The 19,333-nt window shown below is 42.3% G+C and overlaps 1 protein-coding gene and 1 non-coding gene across 6 annotated transcripts; both read right to left on the bottom strand.

Moving 5' to 3' along the window:
- Positions 1-431: 431 nt before the first annotated feature.
- LOC111972636 (pre-mRNA-splicing regulator WTAP) lies at positions 432-17,889 on the bottom strand. 5 transcript variants are annotated; one of them, XM_023999648.2, is made up of 8 exons: positions 17,584-17,889; positions 16,777-16,814; positions 16,623-16,678; positions 15,045-15,103; positions 11,930-12,057; positions 5,180-5,358; positions 2,064-2,218; positions 432-1,642 (listed from the first exon to the last, which is right to left on the bottom strand). In XM_023999648.2, the coding sequence occupies exons 2-8, from the start codon at positions 16,804-16,806 to the stop codon at positions 1,002-1,004; spliced, it is 1,248 nt and encodes a 415-aa protein (XP_023855416.1). In that variant the 5' UTR covers positions 16,807-16,814; positions 17,584-17,889; the 3' UTR covers positions 432-1,001. The 5 variants fall into 5 exon arrangements, with proteins under 5 accessions (XP_023855416.1, XP_023855417.1, XP_023855418.1 ...); XM_023999649.2 differs by having other exon boundaries at positions 17,771-17,889; XM_023999650.2 differs by lacking the exon at positions 17,584-17,889 and adding an exon at positions 16,930-17,548.
- LOC111973616 (small nucleolar RNA SNORA22) lies at positions 1,839-1,973 on the bottom strand. Its single transcript, XR_002878601.1, has one exon. It is a non-coding gene; the product is annotated as a small nucleolar RNA SNORA22 (small nucleolar RNA).
- Positions 17,890-19,333: the final 1,444 nt, after the last annotated feature.

The following is a 19,333-nucleotide window of genomic DNA, read 5'->3' as shown; positions in this document are numbered from 1 at the left end:
AAGCCTCGAGACAATTAAGACATGGATTGTGTATGTGTGCCATTCAGAGGGTGAATGAGCAAGAAAAATATTTAAGAGCCTTTGAACAGGATTTGGTAGTAGGTGCCATGTGCACCAGTTTGTGTCAAGAACTGAAACACTGCTGGGTTTTTCAAGCACAACAGTTTCCCGTGTGTATCAAGAATGGTCCACCACCCAAAGGAAACCCAGCCAACTTGACAGCTGTGGGAAGCAACGGAGTCAACATAGGCCAGCGTCCCTGTGGAATGCTTTCGACACCTTGTAGTCCATGCCGAGACAAATTGGGGGGGGGGGGGGGGTGTGCAACCTCAATATTAGGAAGGTGTTCTTAAATGTTTTGTACAGTTTCAATTAAATTGAGAAAGGCTTAACAGTACCTACGTTGAAAAACAAGAAAAATCCAATCATGGTCATATTTAAGTCTTTATTGATATTGGTCAGTACATGAAAAGGATGGAAGTCAGAATAATGAATTAAACAAGGTACATTGCGTAGAAACTACACAAGTCAAACTGAAACATTATTTTGCCACGGATGGACTCTTACAAACTGAAAAAAAAAACAAAAAAAACAGGTCAACAACTAAAAGATGAAATCCTTGAACACTGCAAAGCTCCTAAAGTGAACTGGTTTGACTTTTATTGAACATGAATACACCACCAGATGTGACAATTTGAGTTTGTCATGAGTTCAAACAAGAATGTTATGGGTTCAAATAAACAAGAGATGGAAGAAGATATTATTTTATCTTGAATCATACAAAAAACTAAATTCAAATCTACATATATTTCACGTAATGTTCCGGTTTAGCAATGCAATTATTTTCTTTAAGTTGTGGCAGGGGTATCACGATAGGAAAAGGAAAGAGGGGGGGAAATACACAAATTTTGGACAACAGTACTGTTACCGACTATGTGTTCATTGTTTTTGTTTGGGTCTCATATAAAAAGAAAAAGACATACGTGTTATTATAAAGTACATTACAAAACTGCGCCCCCGTTTGAGTCCAGGCCGTTCTGAGCGTGCCGCAACCCTGCAGTCCTGTTGCCCTTGACGACTGGAACAGCCTTTTCCTCATGGGGGTCGGTGTTGGAGTCTGTGTCATTCGAGTGCTGCGTCAGGGACGTCTCGCTGCCAGTAGGGGAGTCCACGCTCTCGTAACCTGCGCTCAGCTGGCTCCCGAAAACCCCTGCACCGCCACTAGTCAGGCCCCCCGCCGCCTCTGAGTGGTTGGAGAGTTTAGTCTCGCCCTCGCCGGGGCTGGAGACCATGGGAGACAGAGGAAAGTCTTCCTCTGTGCTGCTGACCTCACGGTACAGGCTGGGGGTGGCCGTTGCGCCCCTCTGGGAGGACGAGCTACAGTTGCTAGGTCCGTTGGAGACCCTCTCGCAGTCTTTCCCTGGCTGGACGGAGGGGGTGAAGGTCTGCTCGGCCTGGCTGGGGGGCTCGGCAGAGGAGCAGGAGGGTGAAGTCCTGCTGGGCCCTGCCCCAACAGAGGCAGCCTGAGCTGGGTTCTGGGAGAGCTGCAGACGGGTCTCCCTGAGCTGCTGCTGGAGGACCAGGATGGTGCTCTGCATGCCCTCCACCTCCTCATCCAACTGGATGATGAAATCGTTCAACTCTGGGAGGGACAGAAACAGACAACAGACGAAGCCACTGGTCAGAAAACAGGGAGATGGAACACAGTCAGGATCAAGACAGAGCACCAGTTAAATGTTGGCAAACAGTTATATTTTTTTGCCAGGAGGAAAATACATTTGGTTTAATTGAATATTAGAAACATGTCTAAGAAACGCTGTAACAAAGTTCCTGCATCTGAATGTACTGGTCTGCTGAATACATGTGGAGGAGAATACAGCTTCTCCAATGCAGAGGTTACAGACCACACTTTAATGTAGCACAGTTTAATAACCAGGGGAGCTACAAAGCACACATGGGTCTTCGCTGTGCTGAAATGTTACATTTCAAGCTGAACCTTTTTGGCAAAATATAAATGCAGATGCTATTTGACGGTAGATGGAGGTGGGCTATTGTGTTCTCACCATCCTGGCTGCTCTTCAGCTCCTCACTGTACTTCTTCTGCAGGGCCAGCTCTGCCTCCAGCTGGGCGATACGTCCTTGGGACAGCTGCCTCCCCAGCTCCTGGTTCTCCTGGATCAGCATCCGGCACTTGGCCATGAGCTTCTTCCCCGTCTGGCTGCAAGGTAGACAGGCCTCAAATCACAAGATGAACCAGGGCCCAGCCAAACACCGCCCACAGGCAAGGACAGGGGCAGCCCAATCAGTCCAGTGACCCAACCAGGTGTTGTTCCAGGTTGTCATTTTTGCAGTCATGAGCCACAGATGATCAAATTAGAGAGTTAAGCGTTACAGGAACCACATTTAGATCAGATGTACACCTGCACGACTGCAAATAAGACCTGGAACACCACCCATCCCATCCACTATAAATTTGGTCCATCCATACAGCAAGTTTCCATTTCCAAAAAGAGTACAGTTGAAGATACCAGAGACAGTTTTGGGCTCAGCAAAGGATACCAGCAAAGTCCCCATAGATGATAAAAACAGCAACATTCTTATAAAGTAGCATACAGTACCTTTACCTTTTGAGTACCCCTATGCACATTCTACTCCTAGAAGCAGGCCTACACTGCCCAGCAGGATGACGACCCACCGAGTTAAAGTGACGACCCACCGAGTTAAAGTACCCGATTTCAGCAACCTACACGCCTAATTGTACTTTCAACAGCAAACGACACCATCAAAAATCCCAGTCTGTCATAACCAACCAATGAGTTAGTCAGCACTGTGGTCAAGGTCACCGGAGATATAAATGTAGTTACGACAAAACATTAGATTTTTTCTATAGTACTTAGGGCTCAGACACACCAATAGCGTTTGCTGGCTGAGAATAATTAGCACCTCAACGCAATTTGCGAACAGAGTGCACACCGATTTTACATGTAGAATCAGGTGGAAAATGTTTGTCAGTCAGACGTCTACAGCCGTCGGTCCCTAAAACACGCGCTGAACGATCAGCAGATGAACGCTATATCCACATTTGGTGCGAGCCTTTAGCAGAAACTGAAGGAGCAGCCGATTGAGGATTATAAAAACACACAATCTTGTTACTTTGGTTGCTACCTGAATAGTTCAAGGGCGATCAACTATTTTTGCTTGCCATTAGCAAATGTAATGTTACTTCCACTGAATCATACCTCATCATTGCTTCTTCAGCAACCACACCCCAGATCCTTGCAATTTTACCAGTTGTTCCCACCCAACCTCAATCTTTACTTTTGAACTCTTTATCCAATACAAGGCATTATACATTACCGGAACAATAATTCAAAGCACATCAATGGATATTGCAAAGAAAACTGTGGACAAAACCTTATAACTCATGTGCATTATTTTCTTTTGGGGTGAGGCACATGTAATTTTAACTGTACGAGTGTTGTAACTAGCCTATATTGATGGCCAGATATCCAAGGCTGGATATAGGCTGTTTACCTAGTTGTGCTGTTTGAAATTGAAAATCAATCAATTAATTGCAGACTGCCCATAGATTACTATGACAAACAATTCATATCATCCCTAGAATGTTAACTGGAATTGAACCCCCCCCACCCCAAACATAAAAACGTTCAAAAAGGTCATTGGCTAGGGGGGGAAAAGTGAGGTGAACAACAAATTACACAAATAACAATATATTGCACTGAATAAATACAGTACCAGTCAAAAGTTTGGACACACCTACTCATTCAAAGGTTTTTATTTTTGACATTGTACATCAAAACACATATGGAATCATGTAGTAACCAAAAAAGTGTTAAACAAAACAAAATATATTTTAGATTCTTCAAAGTAGCCAAAGTAGTGTGCAAAGCTGTCATCAAGGCAAAGGGTGGCTACTTTGAAGAATCTCAAAATATAACATACATTCTGATTTGTTTAACACTTTTTTGGTTATTACATGATTCCATGTGTGTTATTTCATAGTTTTTATGTCTTCACTATTATTCTACAATGTAGAAAATAGTACAAATAAAGAAAAACCCTGGAATGAGTAGGTGTCCAAACTTTTGACTGGTCCTGTACATTCTCATGAAGTTGTAACATTACTTGTTTCACACATTTGTAATCACTATGAGAAAATAACACTCAAGCACAAACTGCAGTGTGTATAGGTTTTAGAAAAAACAATTTGGAATCATCGTAGCCTACCAGTTATTTCTTCATGGGCACCAAATCTAACAGAGCAAATAGCTCTGTTGACACACTGCAGCGAGCACAAGAGCACATCAGAGAACCAAAAGAGGAAAGTAAATGAAACCGCAGCATATGAAACTCACAAAATAAAACATGTAAATACACTCTACCAGTATGCGGGCCCATGATCAGACACAGGCGATCGGACCCTCGCTCGCCCACGCCTCAACCATAGTCACTTCTGGACTAAGGATCTGGCTCCTTCCCCAGATTCTTAAACATTCTACTGGCCCCTCCTTCCAAAGTCTTACAGCTTATTCTAGAACTTTCCCCACAGTATTTTCATTGTATTCTACAATCTGTCCAAGAGTCTTAGAGTCTCAGGAGCACTAGCGGGTACGAGTGAGCTGTTTTCCACTGTTAAAATGTCTTTAGCTAGCGGGGCATTGTCTTTCAAATGTTCAATTGGTGATTTAGGCTAGGGGTGCTCTCCCTGCTCCGGCAGATTGCTCAAGACTGCCTCATTCTCCACCATAACCCCACATTTAATAAGGCAACTGTCTGGCTTCGGCTGAGGGGGGGCAGGGCATATCCGTCTCGGACGTGACCACCTCTTCAGGAACAGTTCCGACTCCTTCAGGGCCCCTGGACGGTGAGATAGAGCTGAAACAAGTGTCACCTGACCATACTGTCTTTTTCATTCAGTTTAGATTATGTGATATGTAGCTGGGGGAACAGTACAAGAGTACACAAAACATGGATGGCAGTTTTTTTTGTGTGTTTGGGTTTGAGTTTTTGGTAAAGTTTGAGTCTTGTGGCGAGTACAGCATTTCTCAGCCTTGCCCCCCCCCCACCATGATTCCTGCATGCCTGCAGTGGGGGTGGGGGGTGTGAGGAGGTCTTGGCTTTTTTGGGGGGGGGGAAGAGTTATTTTGATCGTCTTTACCTATCTGGTGTAAATTTCCAGGCACTCAGTTCATTTTGGGCCTGCTCCAGTTTGTCTTTAGTCAGTTCCAGTTCGCCCTTCATTTTGAGGAAAAATAAGTTTATGGCTGGGTCTACCATGGAAGACCGTAGTTGGGCTGCACTGGGCTGCTGGACTTGCTTGAGGTACTGGATCTGGGTCTGCAGGTTGAAAAAGAGAGAGGTGTCAATAAAAGGCACAAGCACAAACTCCATTTAGAAAATCCATCCTTAGGTTTGTACAAGTTCCCAATAAATTAACATTGACTGAATTTACAAAAGAGCAGGGGTGAAAGTAGATGTCATTTCTTATCGGTACGGGACACCCAAGTGCGCGCACACATTTAAAAAAAAAAAAACAAGTGGCACTGACCCATTGATAAAGACAGTGAACGTGCACACTCACCGGGGATATGACCGATGTTCTCCGCTGGTACCAATAAGAATTTTGATAACTAAAAAAACAGATTGGAGTCTTTTCATTGTCATCTCTTTACAGCAACAGCCATTTGCTTTCCAAACAGTTTATCCACGATTGTATTTTTAAATATTGTGATGCTTGACTGGTTCTTTCTGCTTTTCACTCAACAATCTATTTGGTATTTGCAGCACACGCTGCCAAAACTGCGGGCCCTTCCAACCTAATGATCCTCTGTGGTGAAATCATGCTTTCTGATGTAGTAGCCTATTTTGAATGATTTTATGTATTTCTGTATAGAAAGGAGTAAGCTTTTAGGATATATAATTTTGGCAATTTCATTCAATTTACTTTAGGGGAAGCTTCCCCTAACCTTATGGACATGCCGCCTATGCCTTTTAATGTGGCATAAACAACAAGTCATTATGTTTTCACCGGATTGTCAAACAATCACTTAACAAAGGCGCTCCTGTAGGTTACCCACGTACATCCCTTTCTTACATACTGATTTTAGCATCCAAACCCCAGCAGTGCATCTGCAATTTGACAAATGGAAAGAGACTTCAGTCACAAAACACCAGTAGTAAAAATACTTTTAAGTACTAAAGCTGTTTTTTTGGCGTATCTGTACTTTACTACTTATAATTTTGTCAACTTTACTTGACATTTATAATCAAAATAAGGTACTTTTTACTCCTTATATTTCCCCTGACTCCCAACAGTACTCATTACATTTTGAATGCTTAGCAGAACAGGAATATTGTCTAATTTACACACTTATCAAGAGAACATCCCTGGTCATCCCTACTGCCTCTGACTTGGCAGACTCACTAAACACAAATGCTTTGTTTGTAAATGATGTCTGAGTGTTGAAGTGTGCCCCTGGCTATCCATAAATTTAAAAAAGAAAATCGTGCCGTCTGGTTTGCTTAATATAAGGAATTTTAAATTATTTATACTTGTACTTTTAGTACTTAAGTATATTTTGGCGATTATTTTGATACTTAAGTACATTTTAAATCAAATACTTTTAGACTTTTACCCAAGTAGTATTTTACTGGGTGACTTTCACTTGAGTCATGACAATTGGGTACTTTTTCCACCACTGCAAAACAGAATGTAATGACATTCTGCAATTGTCATTACGCCTACACTTGTAGCCTGAATTGATGCATCCACTGTTGTCCGCTTGCCTTGGTCTCGGCTACTGATCAGCCCGCACTGTCCACAAGCGCCTCAGCCACTCATCTCCGCCGTGGCAAAATGTAAGCATTCTACTCAAACCGCAACACAATTTGGAGCGTATACCACCCGGTTTCCAGTCAATTCTCTGTTTCATGTGGCGGACATGCAGTAGTGTCAAATAATGGTGTAGTAGCCTATACATTTTTTGGGGCATGTTGTATTAATTGTGATAAGCTCACGTTTTACCGGTACGGCATACCCCCACTATTTATTTTGCCAGAATGCAGTACCGGACCACCTTACTTTCACCCCTGCATAAGAGGCAATGAATCTGGCTCCTAACAGAGCTATAACACAGTGGCCATTACCGTAGCTGAAAACAATACCATGCTTACACAATACTCATATACCTTTGTAAATCATTACTGAAAAATGCTTGATTTCAAGACACCTTGTTAGACTAGTTTAACCTTTTCTCAATACAGGGGGTGCTGTTTCCACTTTGGAAAATATCGTCTCCAAATTAAACTGCCCCATACTCAATTCTTGCTCGTACAATATGCATATTATTATTACTATTGGATAGAAAACAATCTCTAGTTTCTAAAACCGTTTGAATTATGTCTGTGGGTGAACCAGAACTCTTTCTACAGCGAAAATCATGACAGGACATGCGAAGGTCTGAAAACTAGGCTCTGATCTCGGATCAGTTTAAAGCTCTGTGTGTGCCCTATGGATCGAAATGAACTGCACCCGCCTTCCCCTGGATGTCAGTAACCAATGAGAAGTGAAATGGTGTTTCTACGTATTTCTCAGAGCTTATAAAAAGGGCAAGGAACGAGGTGCGCTCTCTTTTCGACTTCCGCCATTACTCAACGCAAGACCTCAGGATACCATTTTGAAACGCTCAGTTATCGGCCTTAGATATGTCCGTCTGTAATTTAATTCGGTATAGGTGTTAGAAACATCATAACGAAGTTATTTGAAACCGATTTATATCAGTTTATGCGAGTATATTGCTATTTTCGGAATTTTCGTAGTATTGCGTTTGAGGATTTGGACATGTGTGTGCCAGGTAGCTACTGTTAGCTGCTAGTTCCGAAGTTGAAGTGGACGTTTTACAACAAAGCAACGATTCTTTTGGACAAAAGGACACCTTGCCCAAGATTCTGATGGAAGCTCGTCCAAAAGTAAGAGCTATTTATGATTTTATTCCGTATTTATGTGGAAAAATGTAAACGCATTTTCCGGCCATTATTGCGGCACTAGTCTGGCTGCAACGCACACTGTATGTCTAGTAACGTTAATTTTAAAAATCTAAATCAGCGGTTGCATTAATAACCAATGCATCTTTCATTAGCTGTCCAACCTGTATTTTTTTTGTCAATCTAATCGATAAATAATCGTAAACTTAGGTGCCCTTCCAAGATGGCGCCGGCCAGAATGCATGCCATGTTTTGACTGATTACATAGCATAACCACGATTTGTGATGCTAAATATGCACATTTTCGAACAAACTCTATATGCATTGTGTAATATGATGTTACAGGACATGTCATCTGAAGAATTCTGAGAAGGTTAGTGAAAAAATTTATATATTTGGTGGTGATAACGTTATCGCGCTTTTTGCCTTGAATCAATGCTGGGGTGATGTTAGCTCATGTGGTATGCTAATATAACGATATATTGTGTTCTGCTGTAAAACACTTAGAAAATCTGAAATATTGTCTGGATTCACAAGATGGTGGGCTTTCATTTGTGTACGCGGTGTATTTTCAGAAATGTTTTAAGATGAGTAATTAGGATACGTGCTCTCTGTAGTTATTCTAGTCGCTTTGGGTGAGTTTTGTGATAGTGCTGCAATGGTAAACTGTGATTTATACCTGAAAAATGCAAATTTTTCTAAAAAAACATATGCTATACCATAATATTGTTATCAGACTGTCATCTTATGAAGTTGTTTCTTGGTTAGTGGCTATATATATATATCTTTATTTAGTCGAATTAGTGATAGCTACTGATGGAGTAAAAACTGGTGGAGTAAAAAAAGTGGTGTCTTTTGCTAACGTGGTTAGCTAATAGATTACATATTGTGTCTTCCCTGAAAACATTTTAAAAATCAGAAATGATGGGCTGGATTCACAAGATCTGTATCTTTCATCTGGTGTCTTGGACTTGTGATTTAATGATAATTAATGCTAGTATTTACTTGTGACGCTATGCTAGGCTATGCTAGTCAGCTTTTTTACTGTGGGGGGTGCTCCCGGATCCGGGATGAGTACCAAGTAAAAGTTAAAAAAGATAGCTTTGGATTGATTACTGGACTCATCTTGTGCACCATAACTCTTAGATGTGTACATTGTTAGATACTACTGCACTGTTGGAGCTAGGAACACAAGCATTTCGCTACACCAGCAATAACATCTGCTAAATATGTGTATGTGACCAATAAAACTTGATTTGATCAACTTAACATTTGATGTACCCAACTGGTCGAGTCAGTTTGATTGACCTCAGTTGATGGACAAAATGGATGGCATATGCTGCTGTAAAGCTGTTGGGTGAGCCACTGTTCTGTCAGTCAGAGAGAGAGCTCTGCCAAGGCGTCACATTGTCCATATACTGTATATCTTTCAATATTTAAAGCTTAAACTAGCAGTGAATCAATTTGACTGGAGCGCAGAGCGAGTTTTCCAAAGGCCCTCTAGCCCGCTTAAATGCCGCTCTCTTCACAAGCTCAAGGCATGCCCGTCCCAACATGCATTTGTAGGCCACTTGTGTGCTGCTATAGCCCCTTGCTTAAGCTACTGTCATGGAGTTAGCAAAATATTTTCATAAAGAAACTGATAAAACACACCAGTGCAAAATTAAGGTGACTTACAAGGATGGAGGACCAAGTAGGCGATGTAGTGTTCACAACTAAAGAATCATTGTGGAATCTGAAAAGTCACGTATGCTGAAAGCATGGTGTACTACGTTCACATGATAAGAGAAAGGAACAAGGTGGGTAGCTAGCTGTGTCATTGTAGCAACAGCAAACCAAAAACAAATCTGTTCATTTTTGTTCTATTGATTTTGGCCCAATAGACCTGGCATATTACCTCTTTCAAGGAGCTTTCCATTTTGATAGGGTTATTTTAGCTAAAAACCTTTAGGCCTATCTATATAAAAATAAATAAACATCTGCATCCCTGCCCAGCCTGGCAAGAGTGGCCCGAAGGGTGTTTGCATCTCCAGTGGCTCTGCAAGCGCAGAGAGGATACCCTGCTGCTGGCCTGCTCTTCTTTGCAGGCTATAACCTTGATATAACAGGCTAATAATCTAGCCTAAATAATACATTTGTTCCTTCGCTCCTGACCTATTTAGTGTTTATATGCTGTTTATTACGACATATAGCCTATTTGAAATGTTGAGCGCTTCTTACAGTCACCTTTTCATGTTAATTAAAATACTTGTCATTCAAATCATATGGTTTGGTTTTAATCCTTCAAAACCAGATGGTTGGTCTAGGTAGTCACAAAAATAGATGGGTGTTGGTTAAATGGTCATTTGAATGAATGGAGCAAATTTGGAGCCGTAGTTTTTTCCCCTTATAAGCGAGGAGCGGTTTTTAGCAGTACCCCATTATGACAAAGAAACAGGTTATAAATGTTTGCATATTTATAAAAAATAAACTGAAATATCACATTTACATAAGTATTCAGACCCTTTACTCAGTACTTTGTTGAAGCACCTTTAGCAACGATTACAACCTCAAGTCTTCTTGGAAATGACACTACAGGCTTAGCACACCTGTATTTGGGGAGTTTCTTTCATTCTTCTCTGCAGATCCTCTCAAGCTCTGTCAGGTTGGATGGGGAGCGTTGTGCACAGCTATTTTCAGGTCTTTCCAGATATGTTCAAATCAGGTTCAGGTCCGGGCTCTGGCTGGGCCACTCAAGGACATTCAGAGACTTGTCCCGAAGCCACTCCTGTGTTGTACTCTTGGAAGGTGAACCTTCGCCCCAGTCCGAGGTCCTGAGCACTCTGGAGCAGGTTTTCATCAAGGGTCTCTGTACTTTTCTCCGTTCATCTTTCCCTCGATCCTGACTAGTCTCCCAGTCCCTGCCGCTGAAAAACAGCCACACAGCATGATTCTGCCACCACCATGCATCACCGTAGGGATGGTGACAGGTTTCCTCCAGACATGACACTTGGCATTCAGGCCAAAGAGTTAAATCAGACCAGAGAATCTTGTTTCTCATGGTCTGAGAGTCCTTTAGTTGCCTTTCGGTAAACTCCAAGCGGGCCGTCATGTGCCTTTACTGAGGAGTGGCTTCCGTCTTGCCACTACCATAAAAGGCCTAATTGGTGGAGTGCTGCAGAGATGGTTGTCCTTCTGGAAGGTTCTCCCATCTCCACAGAGAAACTCTGTCAGTGACCATCGGGTTCTTGGTCACCTCCCTGACCAAGGCCCTTCTCCACAGATTGCTCAGTTTGGCTGGGCGGCCAGCTCTAGGAAGAGTCTGGGAGGTTCCAAACTTATTCCATTTAAGAATGATGGAGGCCACTGTGTTCTTGGGGATCTTCAATGCTGCAGACATATTTTGGTACCCTTCCCCAGATCGGTACCTCGACACAATCCTGTCTTGGAGCTCTATGGACAATTCCTTCGACCTCATGGCTTGGTTTTTGCTCTGACATGCACTTATATAGACAGGCGTGTGCCTTTAAAATCATGTCCAATCAATTGAATTTACCACAGGTGGACTCCAATCAAGTAGTAGAAACATCTCAAGGATGATCAATGGAAACAGGATGCACATGAGCTCAATTTCAAGTCTCATAAAGGCATTTGTCTTTTATTTTTAAATACATTTACGAAAATGTCTAAAAACCTGTTTCACTTTGTCATTATGGGATATTGTGTGCAGATCGATGAGGATTTTTTTAAATACATTTTTGAATAAGGCTTTAACGTATTAAACTGTGGAAAAAGTAAAGGGATCAGATTACTTTGAGAATGCAATGTATGGTGAAGGCATGCATGAACGTGTAAATGGAGGGCCAAGTGGAAGGACTACATCCTACATATCCTGCAGTCTGCTCATTTGGGAAAACAGCAGGACGTATTGCAGTGGGATACGTACTGTACACTCTTGCATTTCCTGCTCCTTAGTGGCGAGCCGCATGACCAGGATGTTCTCCCTGCGTGACGCCTCCTGCTGCTGCTGCTTCAGCTTCTCCTCAGACTCCTTCAGCCCCGTCACATCATTCGCTGAGATAGTGAAAGGACAGAAATAACAGTTAACCTCACCATCATGTGTCAACTGAAAAGGAGCCAAGTTTTTTATTAAATTTTTTATTTAACCTTTATTTAACCAGGTAAGCTAGTTGAGAACAAGTTCACATTTACAACTGCGACCTGGCCAAGATAAAGCAAAGGAGTGCGACAGAAACAACACAGAGTTACATGGAATAAACAAGCGTACAGTAAATAACACAATAGAAAAGAAAGTATATATACAGTGTGTGCAAATGGCATGAGGTATGGCAATAAATAGGACATAGTAGCAAAGTAATTACAATTTAGCGGATTAACACTGGAGTGATAGATGAGCAGATGGTGTGTAAGTAGTGATATTGGTGTGCAAAAGAGAAGCAAAGTAAATAAAAACAATATGGGGATGAGGTAGGTAGATTGGGTGGGCTATTTACAGATGGACTATGTACAGCTTCAGCGATCAGTTAGCTGCTCAGATAGCTGATGTTTAGAGTTAGTGAGGGAGATATGAGTCTCCCGCTTCAGCGATTTTTGCAATTCGTTCCAGTCACTGGCAGCAGAGAACTGGAAGGAAAGGCGGCCAAAGGAGGTGTTGGCTTTGGGGATGACCAGTGAGATATACCTGCTGGAGCGCGTGCCATGGGTGGGTGTTGTTATCGTGACCAGTGAGCTGAGATAATGCGGAGCTTTACCTAGCATAGACTTGTAGATGACCTGGAGCCAGTGGGTCTGGCGACGAATATGTAGCAAGGGCCAGCCGACTAGAGCATACAGGTCGCAGTGGTGGGTGGTATAAGGCGCTTTGGTAACAAAGCGGATGGCACTGTGATAGCAAATTGGATGCAGTCTGAGTAGAGTATTGGAAGCTATTTTGTAGATGACATCGCCGAAGTCGAGGATCGGTAGGATAGTCAGTTTAACTAAGGTAAGTTTGGCGGCATGAGTGAAGGAGGCTTTGTTGCAAAATATAAAGCCGATTCTAGATTTGATTTTGGATTGGAGATGTTTGATATGAGTCTGGAAGGAGAGTTTACAGTCTAGCCAGACACCTAGGTATTTGTAGTTGTCCACGTATTCTAGGTCAGAACCGTCCAGAGTAGTGATGCTAGTCGGGCGGGCGGGTGCGGGCAGCGAACGGTTGAAAAGCATGCATTTGGTTTTGCTAGCGTTTAAGAGCAGTTGGAGGCCATGGAAGGAGTGTTGTATGGCATTGAAGCTCATCTGGAGGTTAGTTAACACAGTGTCCAAAGAAGGGCCAGATGTATACAGAATGGTGTCGTCTGCTTAGAGGTGGATCAGGGAATCACCCGCAGCAAGAGCGACATCGTTGATATATACAGAGAAAAGAGTCGGCCCGAGAATTGAACCCTGTCGTACCCCCATAGAGACTGCCAGAGGTCCGGACAACAGGCCCTCCGATTTTACACACTGAACTCTATCTGCGAGGTAGTTGGTGAACCAGGCGAGGCAGTCATTTGAGAAACCAAGGCTATTGAGTTTGCTAATAAGAATACGGTGATTGACAGAGTCGAAAGCCTTGGCCAGGTCGATGAAGATGGCTGCACAGTACTGTCTTTTATCGATGGCGGTTATGATATCGTTTAGTACCTTGAGCGTGGCTGAGGTACACCCGTGACCAGCTCGGAAACCGGATTGCACAGCGGAGAAGGTACGGTGGGATTCGAAATGGTCAATGATCTGTTTATTAACTTGGCTTTCAAAGACTTTAGAAAGGCAGGGCAGGATGGATATAGATCTGTAACAGTTTGGGTCTAGTGTCACCCCTTTTGAAGAGGGGGATGACCGCGGCAGCTTTCCAATCTTTAGGGATCTCGGACGAAATGAAAGAGGTTGAACAGACTGGTAATAGGGGTTGCAACAATGGCGGCGGATAATTTTAGAAAGAGAGGGTCCAGATTGTCTAGCCCAGCTGATTTGTACGGGTCCAGGCTTTGCAGCTCTTTCAGAACATCTGCGATCTGGATTTGGGTGAAGGAGAAGCTGGGGAGGCTCAGGCAAGTAGCTGCGAGGGGTGCGGGGCTGTAGGCCGGGGTTGGGGTAGCCAGGAGGAAAGCATGGCCAGCCGTAGAGAAATGCTTATTGAAATTTTCGATTATCATGGATTTATCGGTGGTGACCGTGTCGCTTAGCCTCAGTGCAGTGGGCAGCTGGGAGGAGGTGCTCTTGTTCTCCATGGACTTTACAGTGTCCCAAAACTTTTTGGAGTTAGAGCTACAGGATGCAAATTTCTGTTTGAAAAAGCTAGCCTTTGCTTTCCTGACTGACTGTGTGTATTGCTTCCTGACTTCCCTGAACAGTTGCATATCGCGGGGACTATTCGATGCTATTGCAGTCCGCCACAGGATGTTTTTGTGCTGGTCAAGAGCAGTCAGGTCTGGAGTGAACCAAGGGCTATATCTGTTCTTAGTTCTACATTTTTTGAAAGGGGCATGCTTATTTAGAGGAAATTACTTTTAATGAACAACCAGGCATCCTCAACTGACGGGGTGAGGTCAATATCCTTCCAGGATACCTGGGCCAGGTTGATTAGAAAGGCCTGCTCGCAGAAGTGTTTTAGGGAGCGTTTGACAGTGATGAAAGGTGGTCGTTGACTGAGAACACGTTCTCATTTGCAGCAACGACCTGGGGAATAGTTACAGGGGAGAGGAGGGGGATGAATGAGCCAATTGTAAACTGGGGATTATTAGGTTTGACCGCGGACCCATAGCGGATGCAGGCAATGAGGCAGTGATCGCTGAGATCCTGATTGAAAACAGCAGAGGTGTATTTGGAGGGCAAGTTGGTCAGGATAATATCTATGAGGGTGCCCATGTTTACGGATTATGGGTTGTACCTGGTGGTTTCCTCGATACCATAACAAAAATAAACTTCAATAGTGTGGATCTGTACCCCCCAAAGTTTGGTATCGAATGATGACTTTATGAAATGTTGGAGTAGGCCTACATTTGTGGACCGCTTACAATTCAGATCAGCATATTTCACCTCCAGGACCTGGACATAGGCTTCATGTTGTTTCCACCTAAAGAACAAATAATAAACATGAACACATTTTTAGGCCGGACACATGACATTTTTAACAATGCTTTTATCGGACAAAAACCAGTTCATTGCATCTGCTGTGGAGCCCAGTTTCATAAAATTACCATATGCCCCAGCTGCCTGCCGTAGTTTTGAAGTAGTCACACAAAAAAACAGGCCTTATTTTACGACATTTTTCACCCTGCCAGCTCCTATTAGTTCTATTGAGCACCGTTGCACTAACTCCCCTTCCGAACGTTCTATTCCCAGCTTAATTTTTATTAACATTTTTTATTTAACCTTTATTTAACCAGGTAGGCTAGTTGAGAACAAATTCTCATTTGCAACTGCGACCTAGCCAAGATAAAGCAAGGCAGTTCGACACATACAACAACAGAGTTACACGTGGAATAAACAAACAGTCAATAATACTGTAGAAAAAGTCTATATACAGTATGTGCAAATGAGGTAGGATGAGGGAGGTAAGGCAATAAATAGGCCATGGTGGCGAAGTAATTACAATATAGCAATTAAACACTGGAATGGTAGATGTGCAGAAGATGAATGTGCAAGTACAGATACTGGGGTGCAAAAGAGCAAGATAAATAAATACAGTATGGGGATGAGGTAGTTGGATGGGCTATTTACAGGTGCAGTGATCTGTGAGCTGCTCTGACAGCTGATGCTTAAACCTTGTGAGGGAGATGATGCTGCCCACGATGTTTGTAGTTAAAAGGTAAGCAACAAAAAAATTACTCATGGAACTGAGGTTGTCCCATTGTTTCCTAGAGGGAAATATAGGTATGTCTGTCTATTTCGCCAAATATCTCACAATGTGTATATTTAGATTTTTTATAATTGGATATTATTTTAATCATGAGAATCTCCTCTTTCTAATTATGTAAGGCTGGGCAGTGTATTCCGTTGTTAAACGCTAGACCCAAAATACCTTTTGTCCTTGGAACGCTGAGCTCCCCCCAATGTTTTCCTATGGAGAGGCATGCTGGTGTATTTTGCCAAATATCTCGCAATGTGTATATTTAGATTTTTTCAAGTCGGACACTATTTTAATAATGATAATCTCCTCTTTCTAATTATGTAAGGCTGGGCAGTGTATTCCGTTGTCATCAAACACTAGACCAGAAATAGTCCGAAGTTGCCATTTCCCCCCCCTACTTACTCGTTATGCAGACATAAGCACACTTGGCACCAGAGGTGCAGATGTTACTTTCTAGTTGTTATTTTTCAGTTTCGTCCAAAGAACAGATTGTAGTTGTGCCACTTAGGCAAAAGTGAATTCTATGCGTCACTCCAGCCAAAACAGGCTCTGCGAACGTTTTATTCCATTCATTTGCTATGGGCTCGCGCTAGTGTTCCAGTTTAGCCAACGTTCTTTTGCCATTTTCAGCCTTGGGTGAATTTTGACTTGTTCTATTGTCCTGCCTAACATTGAACACACTTGTCCTGACATCCAAACAGAATTGTCCAATCCTCCATCTACAGTAGTGTTATCCATTTACCTCACACACAGTTCCTCTCGGGTCAGGGTCTTCATGTCAGATTCACTGAGGCGAACCTGAATGAGGAAGATAGGAATACTCTAGTCAGCAAGTAGAAGTCTTTAGCTGCATAACATGATCAACACTTGGTTTCCTAATAGAGTCTCTCTCACACCTTCTTTGGAAGGGGTTCCTCATTCGTCATTCTGAACTCTGAAAGGAAAGTGAAAGCAGTAGTAATTAATTCAGTGTAAGCTTCAAAAGCAAGACGTTCGTTTCAATAATGATACTTGAGGTCGAATGAACTGCTAGCTACAGCAGATCTTACAAATATTCGGACAACTTTCTTTTCGCAGTTCCTTTGAGGCGCACACCGCAACGGCACCGTGGGTTGGCAGTTTCACTTTCAGTGTGAACATGATTAGCTAGCTAGTTAAGTTAGCTACTGCTACCATATAATGCACCAACTAACTAGGTACAGTTGTTAGCAAGTTGAAATAATAAAAATATCTGAATTTGCATATGCCTGTCTGATGCATTATTTGCGAGCTTTAGCTCTAACGTTAGCCGTCATGCATCCATGTTACATTTTGTGGATTTGCACTACTGTTAGCGTTAGCTGGCTGATCTCTTAATGTGTTACCGTTAGTTAGTTACTTCAAGGTTAGCTAACTAAAAACCACAATCTATTAAAACGGTTAATATGTAGGTGTCATTTTAAAGTATCGAGTTAGCAGGATAAATATGCAATGGTTTTCCAACTGTTACCTAAAAGTAGCTAGCTAGCTTAACGGAATAGCGAGCATGTTAAAAAAATAAAATATACAATTAACACCTCGCATTGATCAGCGTCACGTTACAAGCCACTTTTGAATTCAGTCTACACGGAAGTGTTGCCTACTTTTAATTAGGACCTCAAATAAATGTCAATATGCATCGGCTTAAATTGTTTTCTCCCCCAAATGTTCAGCTAGCTAATTACCTGTGGTCGGTTCTTTGCTAGCTATGTTTTCCGTTTCTTGTTGTCACAAAATGGCGGAGAAAGACGACTCCTATCCCCGTCCACAAATGAACATTCCTTTTTCCTTTCGCGCAAAACTCTGCTGCGAATGAACACTTACGCGTTTGCTTTAATATTCTAACCCCAAATGTATTGAACGCCCACCTACCTATATGCAATTTACAATCCGAATTTGCTAATTTCTTAGTTAAAGGCTGCCAATTTTTGAAAATGGAGTAGCTTGGAGTGTGATTTCATATCGTCAATGGCTCCACCCTCAGCCAGGCCCCCCCAAACAATCTGTTTTAAAGCAAATTTCCTGCAATTCTCCATATTTTCACGTGGTTTAGGCCCATGACCAGGGTTGAATAAACATGTTAAAACATCACAGGTCCAATGTTTTCAGGATTCTTTTAAAGTTGAATACATACTCAAAATTCGACGACTTGGTTTGAAGTTAATTTTAGAATATTTGGGCATGACATTTAGTTTTTGCTAACTGGGGGACATTGAATTACATTGTTTTTTGGTTAGAAAATGCTAATATTAAATGCTGGTGGCAGTGGTTAACCATAGAATGGATTGCAGTCTTTCCTTGTCCATGAGAAACCAACATGTAAATATGTAATTCATTTGGGTAAGCTATCCCTTTAAAATATGACCATAGAAAATCCTGCCTAGAGGTACAGTAGTTCTCCAAGAGGGTTGGGTTGGCCTCCCATGCGCCCACCCCTGAACTGTTTCCCAAATACTGGGGGTTTGAATATGTTCATGTGACAAATTACCCCACATTCAAGAAAAATCGAATGAATACCATGCCATCATCTTACTCTATAGGCAAGATATTTTGCATTTATGCCTATTGTTTCTGCTTAGCAGCTTGTGCACAGTACTGAAATGACAAAACAGGATATTTGAGGCAAGGGGCACGTCAATATAGCCTAATCTCATTTTATGACGTAGCATATATTCAACACTGTCCATAAATTTTTTGAAAAAATGCATAGCCTTCATTGAACTTTTTATATGTATTTTTTAAATGTATTTTCAAAGACACAAGTAGGCATATCAGATTTCAAAATACCTAATTACACCAGCAAAATTGGTAAGAAGGGAAATAATAGAGACGGAGGTGTGGGTCATGAAAGAAGATGGCGGACAAGGAAAAAAGGAAGAAAATGGTACATATTATGAATAAAAATGGAATGGCGGATTGCAGAAGCCTTCTGGAAGCTCTGGTGAAGGAGAAAGGAGGAGAAAAGTTGAATATGTTTTGATGGAATATTTTATTTATTTAACTAGGCAAGTCAGTTAAGAACAAATTCTTATTTACAATGACGGCCTAGGAACAGTGGGTTAACTGCCTTGTTCAGGGGCAGAACGACAGATTTTTACCATGTCAGCTCAGGGATTCAATCTAGCAACCTTTCAGTTACTGGCCAAACGCTCTAACCACTAGGCTACCTGCCGCCCCAGGTGGAAGTCAGTTAAGAATAAATTCTTATTTACAATGACGGCCTACCGGGGAACAGTGCATTGTTCAGGGGCAGAACGACAGCTTGGGGATTCAATCCAGCAACCTTTCGGTTACTGGCCCAACGCGCTAACCACTAGGCTACCTGCCACCCCAAATTACCCCAAATTAACTAATTGTGGTGGCAGGTGCAGTTATGACCGCCGAAAAGGAGCTGGCTGTACTGTAGAGGGAAGCGGTGTGGTGAGGTGGGTTGGC

The sequence above is a fragment of the Salvelinus sp. IW2-2015 genome, linkage group LG14 (assembly GCF_002910315.2).
Source record: "Salvelinus sp. IW2-2015 linkage group LG14, ASM291031v2, whole genome shotgun sequence".
NCBI classification, from domain to species: domain Eukaryota; kingdom Metazoa; phylum Chordata; class Actinopteri; order Salmoniformes; family Salmonidae; genus Salvelinus; species Salvelinus sp. IW2-2015.
This window is presented reverse-complemented; position numbering and strand designations above follow the sequence as displayed.

Excerpts from the sequence above, each read along its gene's own strand:
- LOC111972636 (XM_023999648.2), bottom strand. The coding sequence starts at position 16,806 with ATGACGAATGAGGAACCCCTTCCAAAGAAG. Across the intron at positions 16,679-16,776 it reads AGGAACCCCTTCCAAAGAAG|GTTCGCCTCAGTGAATCTGA; the intron begins GTGTGAGAGAGA and ends TTCCTCATTCAG. Across the intron at positions 5,359-11,929 it reads AGGAAATGCAAGAGTGTACA|ACCCAGATCCAGTACCTCAA; the intron begins GTACGTATCCCA and ends TTCAACCTGCAG.